The sequence below is a fragment of the Arachis ipaensis genome, chromosome B2, assembly GCF_059453495.1.
Source record: "Arachis ipaensis isolate K30076 ecotype BB chromosome B2, ASM5945349v1, whole genome shotgun sequence".
Lineage (NCBI taxonomy): Eukaryota > Viridiplantae > Streptophyta > Magnoliopsida > Fabales > Fabaceae > Arachis > Arachis ipaensis.
In genome coordinates this window covers 8,642,094-8,650,959 of record NC_142437.1, presented here as the reverse complement: position 1 = coordinate 8,650,959, position 8,866 = coordinate 8,642,094, and the positions used below count along the sequence as shown (strand labels likewise).

The 8,866-nt window shown below is 26.9% G+C and overlaps 1 protein-coding gene across 1 annotated transcript; it reads right to left on the bottom strand.

The window, feature by feature from the left end:
• Positions 1 to 1,202: 1,202 nt before the first annotated feature.
• Positions 1,203 to 4,143, bottom strand: LOC107624775 (ethylene-responsive transcription factor RAP2-12). Its single transcript, XM_016327230.3, has 3 exons — positions 3,595 to 4,143; positions 1,564 to 2,468; positions 1,203 to 1,472 (listed from the first exon to the last, which is right to left on the bottom strand). The coding sequence occupies exons 1-2, from the start codon at positions 3,917 to 3,919 to the stop codon at positions 1,612 to 1,614; spliced, it is 1,182 nt and encodes a 393-aa protein (XP_016182716.1). The 5' UTR covers positions 3,920 to 4,143; the 3' UTR covers positions 1,203 to 1,472; positions 1,564 to 1,611.
• Between the last annotated feature and the right edge of the window lie 4,723 nt (positions 4,144 to 8,866).

Here is an 8,866-nt window from a genome sequence, read left to right as displayed (position 1 = left end):
AAGTGCCTAGTGTATTGGCAATAATTATAGATTTGGAAGGTTATCAAATATACCGGGAACATCGGTGTTCCAATTGTTTTAACCGTTGATTTGAATTGTAAAAAATATATATAATATATATTAATTAAAATTAACGGTTAAAACAACTGAAATATCGGTGTTCCTCGATACACCTGATAATTTTCCTATAGATTTATAGGGTACCTCTAGATGGAAATCTCAAATTCTCAATCACTCCACTGTTCTGGTTACCTAACAATAGTATTGGGATAATTTAGTTACCTAAAAATCTATCACTGCATACACTTTAATCATAGAGAAAAAGGAGAAAGAAAATGAAAATGTTGTCATCTTATTTTGTTTGTACTTTGTAATAACCTTTTTGGAGAAATAAAAAAGAATGAAAAATGTAAAATTATATCTCTTTGAGATTCGAATCTACACCCTTTTAATTGAGTATGAAAATACTATGCCATTTAAGTTATAACTCATTAGCATAAAATGTCAAATTATATCTCTTGCAACAATTGAATGTTAAGTTAAAATAATAAAAAATAAAAAAGTAAAAATAACACGTGAACTTCTAAGATAAAAATTTACGTACAATAATTAAAAAATTATTAATTAAAAAATTATTAATTTTTAACTATTAATTTCACATAAAAATATTTATGCCTAAATTTACATAGACTTCTAGACATGCCTAATATGCTTCTCATATGCCTAAATTTACATAGACTTCTAGACATGCCTAATATGCTTCTCACATGAGTGTAAAACAAAACCTACATATATTTAAGTAAGAGTTTTAAGTGTACCTGAAACACCAGTATTTCAGTTATTTTAACCGTTAAAAACACCGGTATTCCGATATACTTAAAAGTTTTCCTATATTTAATACTCATGTAAGAAGGTATTATTTGGAACATATTTTGTAGAAAAAAAATGAAATAAAGGGGGCAAAATATCTGTTACAAATCCTTCTAAACTTCAATTTTAATTTTTTTTTTTTTTTTAATGGAGAATGATATCTAAACTCTTCAACAAAGCAAAAAGATGCAATCCAAATCATTTGGCTTCAAAAGCACAAGATTCCATCCATCAATGAATCTAGAGAGATTACTACAAGCACAAGGCAAAACCATCCAATGAAATAGGAAATAGCCCACCAAAATTTAAGGGTGAAAACCAAGAGCCATATATAATCCAAACAAATTAATCAAACAATTTATATCAGTCAAGATTGTATCATCACATATCATCATATATGAAATATATGAAATCCATATGAACATTAAACTTAAAAATCTCCCAAACATAAGGTTTTTTGATAAGATAGAAAAAAGTAACCTAAATTACATATAAATATAAAAGTCCTATACTGCATATTATAGCCACAAGATACTCAATTCCACACACTTGAGCCGGTTGCTTCTTCCAACTTCATCACCAACTCAAACTATCATATATTCCTGAATCCAAAACACAAAATAATTAACACTTAGATGAGAACATGAAAGGGTGAAACTTACACAACACGGAAGCCGAATAAAAACTACTCACCTGTCGCCTTATTTACATAAACCGAGGGAGATCGATGAGTTAGGTTTCTCAGAAGACTCCGCCTCCCACGGAAGGGAGGTCATCGAAGCTCCAAAGGTTCATTGGGTTTCCGACATCCTGTGTTGAGTCCACACCAAGGAAGGATTCCAATGAAGTATCGTTCCAGCTTGCATCGAGGTAAGGAGTGTCGAAGAACTTTAGCTGTGATTCCATATCTGCAAGCTCCTCGGATAGTGTCTTTACAGAGTCAGCTTGAGTGTTGTTAGGCTGCACCATGTTTTTCTCTTGTTTAGCCGCACCCTGCACTTCCACGGGAGCCGAGAGCATGGATGATATCTCGGGAGTCTTCGGGCCCTGCTCGCCCCATGAAAGGTCGGAATACTCAAATGAATTGCTCGAGTGTTCCGAAGTGAAATAAGCAGCCACATCATCAGATGCATTTAAAAGTCCATTTCCGGGGAATGACTCCATGTTAGCATATTGGTTAATCAGAGGCTTCTGTTCCACCTGATCCAAATGAGAGTATAAGTCCCCGAGTTCGTTACCAAAGTCAAACATCTGGTTGTTCAGTTTGGGCTTAGCACAGTTCATTTTCTCCTTGGGGAGCTGCATTTCGGGATGTGGCTTGAACCTCTTTGAGGATGCAGCCGGAACCTCCTCAGGGAAGTTCACCTTGGCTTTCTTGCCACGGATCCTCCTTGCTTCAGCATCATAAGCCCTTGCGGCTTCTTCAGCAGTGCTGAATGTCCCAAGCCAGACACGAACACCTTTTCTCGGGTCGCGGATCTCAGCCGCCCATTTCCCCCATGGACGCTGACGGATTCCCCGAAACTGGTTCTTCCTCTTTCTCTTAGCAGATTTCTCAACCTCTCCACTTGGCTCCATGGATTTCACAGCAGCAGGTCCTTCAATATAAAATCAGCAAATCATTAATAGAAGATCTAATTGGCCATATAACTTAGGAAAAGCTACTAGTTACCAAATTATCAATTTAGCATTACAACAACAAAATGGAAATTGCAATTACACATTATCAAGATACATTAAATTAAATATCAATCATCAAATTTCAATATCCAGAATTATTTATTGGGTCCATCACACCTTATCATCAATGAATAACAATATTCAATTTAATATCAAATAGATTATATATATCTATATATCAAGATTCTCCCATATTAAAGCAAACGGGTTCCATTATTACATTAGATTGATCACTTAGAAGCACAATTTTCAAACACACGATCTGTATCAAAAGCACATGGAGTGAGTTGCAGTAAAATTATCAACCAAAGCCATAGGAAGGAATAGCTACATAAAAATTCGTTTTTTTTTCTTTTTTTTTTAAATAAATAAACCAAATCTTGTTAATTGGAACCGCTAAATATTAAACCCTCATAAAAAAATTTTAAAAAATAGGGACAAAATTCAGTTTCTGGATAATCAATTAAAGCTAGCTCCAATTGGATCTACCCAATCATGAATCATCCCAATTCTAAAAACCACTGATTAGACACAGGACCAGAAAAGAGTAAATAAAAAAAAACTTATACCCCCTCATTTTTTTCATCATCCAGAAATAAAAAAAATAATAATATCTAAACAGAACGGCAAACATGCAATAAAGCAAAAAAAAAAAAGGTAAAAAAAAACTTCAAAAGGCTGACAAGATCTAAAAAAATTGAATAAAATTTCTTGTGCAGTGGATAATCATCTCCATAAACAAAAACAATCCCATCAAAACTACAAACAAAAAACCAGTAAAAAAACACTCACGCACACCACAGGCAAACAAAATTTTGATCTTAAAAAGGAAACTAATTTTCAACAAAACAAGCCTTAATTTCTTGAGCAACAGCAAAAAACACTAAAAAGACACGATTTTTCAGCGAAACAAACAAATGCATGTGATAACTAAAACCAAAATCAAATCCCAAACATATTAGAGGCACAGAAATAAGCTATTTATAGAAAGGAGTAAAAAAAAAAAAAAGAATTGATTATGAGATTACAAAGAGAGTAATATACCACGAGCTTTGAGCTGAGGCTTTGCGGTTTTGGTTGAACCGAATGATCCAAAACCCTTGACAGAACCACCGCCAACGACATCATCAACATCATAATCCTCGTCCTCGTCGATGTCAGAGTCATCCTTAAACTCTCTGAAATCAGCCTCAAAGTCATCATCAACCGCCACCACACCGGCGCCGGCACCGCCCCTCCTCTTGCCGGACTTGCTCACTGGCTTCCTCAGGTTTGGCCACAGGATGTCCGCCGTAACCCGCCGTGAACGCGACGCCGCGGCGGCGGAACCGCCGGGAATGAAGTCGGAGATAATAGCACCTCCACACATGTCTCTTTAGCTAGAACTAAGCAGAAAAAGGATGAGGTTTGGTTTGTTCTGGAAAAGGATTAGACTTTCAGATACCCAATTGGATGAAGAAAAGAGGGTAATGGAAAAGTTTTGTTTTTGTGTTGGTTGAAAATGTGTGAATAAGAAATGAACGAAATGAAATGGTGTTGTTTGTTGTAACAGGGTTTTTATATGGTTTTCTCAGTTTGGTGAGATCAGACACTGATGGGGTTTTTTCAATTGATTAATGAAATTGAGTAGGCTGATTTTACCATTTTGCCCTTGGTCAAAGTGTGAATTTATTATGGGAGGGTTTTAAATAGGTCTAAAGTGGATTATGAAAAGAGAAATTATATTACAAGTCATAGTTCATCTTTTTAGTTGTTATTTTTTTAATATTTAAATAAATAAAAATTAAAAAATATATGATATTTTTTAAAAACATAAAAAATATAAAGAATTTACATAATAATAATAGTTAAAAATAGCGATTTATATTCAATTGTTTTTATCTAAATTTAATAGGTGAAAATCGTTATATAATTTAAAAAGTTCTTGAGGTTCAATAATTTTTAGTATTTTTTGTTATTATTTAAACATCATAAATATTAAATTATTTTTATCAAATAAATTTTATTAATTTATATATGTAAATTTTAAAAAATATAAGTACAAAATATATTGATTCATGTGTGTAAAATTCTGATAAATATAAGTGTAAACTATATATTTTTTATACAAAATTTTTATAAATACGAGTACAAATTATTGATAGCTAAATACTAATAAAAAGTAATAATATTTATTGATCATATAATATTGCTTTATTTGACCAAATTATCATTGAACGATTTTTAATTATAACTTCACATAAAAATTATTATATATTAATTTTTATTATTATTGAATAATTTATATATTTAACATAAAATTTGTTTACATATTATGTACTATTTTTATATAAAGAATATTACATATAAGGCTTCTTTTAAAATTGCAAATCTAAAGAATAGAAAAAGAAAATCTTATTTTCAAAACATAATTATAAAAAAGTGAGTCAAAATTCCAAGCTTTATTAATGTCACCAAAAAAAAAATATGTCTCCTTCGTCCATTTTGTCATTAGAAAACAATATATGTTAATCTTTTTCTATTCAAAACTGAATATTTTGAGAATTAAAATATATAACATCTTACATATGATAGTTACTATGAACCGAGAAAGACTAGGACAGTAATTTAACCATCAAGTTTACAGTTCAGTGGATTGGCCAGGTTAGTATGCTACCATGTGCATGTATTACACGTGCATTACTCCTTCTATTTTTCTCTATGCACGTGCCAGAAAAATTACATATATTTAAGGTGTTTGCTAAAGAATTCAATTCGGACAAATAGTTTGCATAAATTGTTCAGAAAATATAATTTTATATTCAATTAATTATATTCCATGTACCAATAAAGTCAAATAATTTATAGTTTATTATTATTTTGTATATAATTTATTTCGTGATCTTTATATTAGTCATATCATTATAAATATCCATATTAGTAATACAATATTTAATTATTAATTGAAATTTAAATAATAATATCTCAAATTAAATTCTTTATTTCCATGTCTATATAATAATTCTAGAACTTTTAAATTTTATAATATAAATTTTATTTGTGTAACCATGATTATCAAACTTGCAATAAATTTTAGGTGACTTTGACATGTATTTGTAAATATCTTTTACTAAAATGGTTCCACATTAATTAGGGAATATATTAATTTAGCATATAACATTTTGTTCATGATAATTTTAATGTTTATATAATAATACTAGAATTTTTTAATTTTTTAGAATTTAAAATTTATCCGTGTAATCATAATTATCAAACTCGCAATACGTATTAGGTGACTTACTGACTTTGACATGAACTTTTAAATGTCTTTTACTAAAATGTTTTCACATTAATTAGGTAATATGTTATTATTTATTATTATTAGCATATATAACATTTTGTTCATATAATTTCAAGGTTTACATAATAAAGATTTAGTTAATTTGTGTTCGAAAGACACATTTTAAACTTTTAATAATATAATTTTTTTATTTTTTATGTATTTAATATATTAAAAATATAAAAAAAAATTTTAATAATTTTTATAAAATATTTATTTATAGTACCTTATGATATAAGTTAGCAAAACCCATATAATAATACTAGAACTTTTTATTTTTTAAATATATATGAAATTTATTTGTGTAATCATAATTATCAAACTCTAATATCATGTTAAAAAAAAGTTTAAAAATTTAAATTAATAAAAAATATAAATAATTATATTTGTAACATATTTATCATATTCAACTAGTATATATTAATTAGTTTTTCACTTTTTCTTATTCATTTATGCCCAAATTAGACCTTCTATTTATAAACTGTAATACATGTACCTGCCACTTTTCATTTAATGAGTAATATTATAAATCTAAATTTTTTTATGAATTAATTTTAATTAAGTTAAATAATAAAATTTAGAATAATATTATTTATGATTAATTTTGTATTAATATTAGATCAATTTAATTATATTTAATTAACAAAAAAAATTGAATGTGTAATATATTATTCTTTTTACTTTTTACTTTTCACTTTCTTTTGTATTTATGAATTTATGAAAAGGGAGTAGTTAATGCATGTAATTTGGGTCAAAGACTTTGACTCATTGTTTACTTTTTCCTTTATTTATATAAGCTCGTAAAAAAATAAAATAAATACCACTACATAAATACGACAAATATATTATATGAAAAAAATGACATTCTCTCTGTGTTATAGATACATAAATTAAAAGGTTATTTATTATTATTATTATCAAATAATCATCACTAATTTTTATATATAATTATAATGATTATTAAAGACTATGTTGGTTAAATAGACTAAAGGGTAAGTTATTTGCTTATATATTTCATCTTGAAAGAAAGGGGAGTAGTATACAATTTTTAAATAAAAAAGATGATAATAAAGGGTATTACTTAGACTTCTCACAAGAAAAAAGAATATCATTTTCTCTTATGTATCCATTTTATTGGGACCATCTCTTTAACAATATTTGTCTGTGTTTAATTGAAAACAAGATTTATATAGAAAAAAAAAAAAAAGCAACTACAGAAGCCAATTAATTAAGGTACTCTAATGGTTTGAAAATAATTATAAAAAGTAATAAATTAAATTTGATAACACAAAAATATATTAAAAAATTGATATCTATATAAATAAATATATTAATACTTAATATTATCGCTAACTTAAAGAAATTATTTAAAAATAAATTAATATTGAAAAAGATATATATTTTAAATAGTGTTATTTCAAAACTAAACCTGTTTTAATTTTCTTTTAAAAAATATTAAGAAATATATGCTATTACTTCTCTTTTGGAACTAAATTAAAAGCACGGTTAATAATTAAATTCTTTTTTAAAACATTATTTATTTTTTTAAATTGGTCTCAAAGATTAAATTAGTCATGTTAATCCCTTAAAAATAAATTATAAGTCATCATTATGTAAGTTAGATAATAATATATCACGTAGTATCACATGACAAGATGATGTGGTATGTTAATATTACGTATCACAAGATGATTAATTGATATATTAGGTCATTAACATGTAGGGGTGTTTAAATCCAAATCGATCCAAATTAAACCGCTCATCCAATCCAATCCAAACCGAAAACCGATTAAAACCGCACTAATTCGGATTTGATTGGATTCAATTTTTTACAAACCGCTGGATCGGATCGGATTTTGGATCTACTTTTCATAACCGATCCAATCCAATCCAAACCGCACAATGTATTATAATATTATTATATTTACAATTATACTTATAACATGTTTAATTTGTTATACATTTTTATATTATTTAGTATTATTATTATTTAATAAATATTTTATGTTCAAAATGTTATTTATTTATTTATTTTAACTAACTTATAATTTTATTTCTATTGTTATGTTATCGTTAGCTTTCAAAAATATTGTTGAGACTTGTTATGTTATCGTTGATTATTTAAAATTTGATGTTAAGACTTGTTATATATATTTAATTTTTTTAATTTACAAAACCGCAAATCCAATCCAATCCAAACCGCTTGAAATTGGATCGGATCGGATCGGATTTTTTTTTTTAAGTCATTCCATCCAAACCGCACCGTAAGCAAAATTAGTGTTCGGATCAGATGAGTTTTTGACTTAAAACCGATCCAAACCGTACCGCAATACCCTATTAACATGTGACATGTCAGCTGTCATCTTATATGTGGTAAATTTATTTAGAGTCAAATTAATTCCTGAAATATACACATATATCATTTTTATTCTTAAAATTTTAAAAATTGATCAAATTAATTCTGATCTTATATAAATTTCTCTTATTTTTTCTTCATAATATTAAATTTTTAATATATTTTAATACTAATAATAAGTCTTAATAACAAATTTATTTTTAAATAAAATAATAAAAATAATTAAATTATTACAAAATTATTTTGTCATTTATATTTTTAATTTTTAGTTTCTTTAGTGAAACTTTTTTATTTAAATAATTTTATCAAAATAATTTATATTTTTAAATTTATAATTTTTATTATTGTTTAATTTATGTGATAAAACTCAATAATTAAAAAACTATTTACGAGATCGCTCGTTGATTCTTATATAATATCTTAATGCAATTTTTTAAATATTAGTTTATTACTACTTCGTTATCGTTATTTCTCAATATCTTCTCAACTATCAGATTTTAAAAAAAAAATTTAAAAAAATTGAACTAAAAAATATAAAAAGATAAAAATTAGCAACTAGTTATAGATTGGACTAAATTTTGGGTAAGATCCAAAAGATTGAAATTTTAAAATAACTACTATATTTATTTAGTGAGATAAAA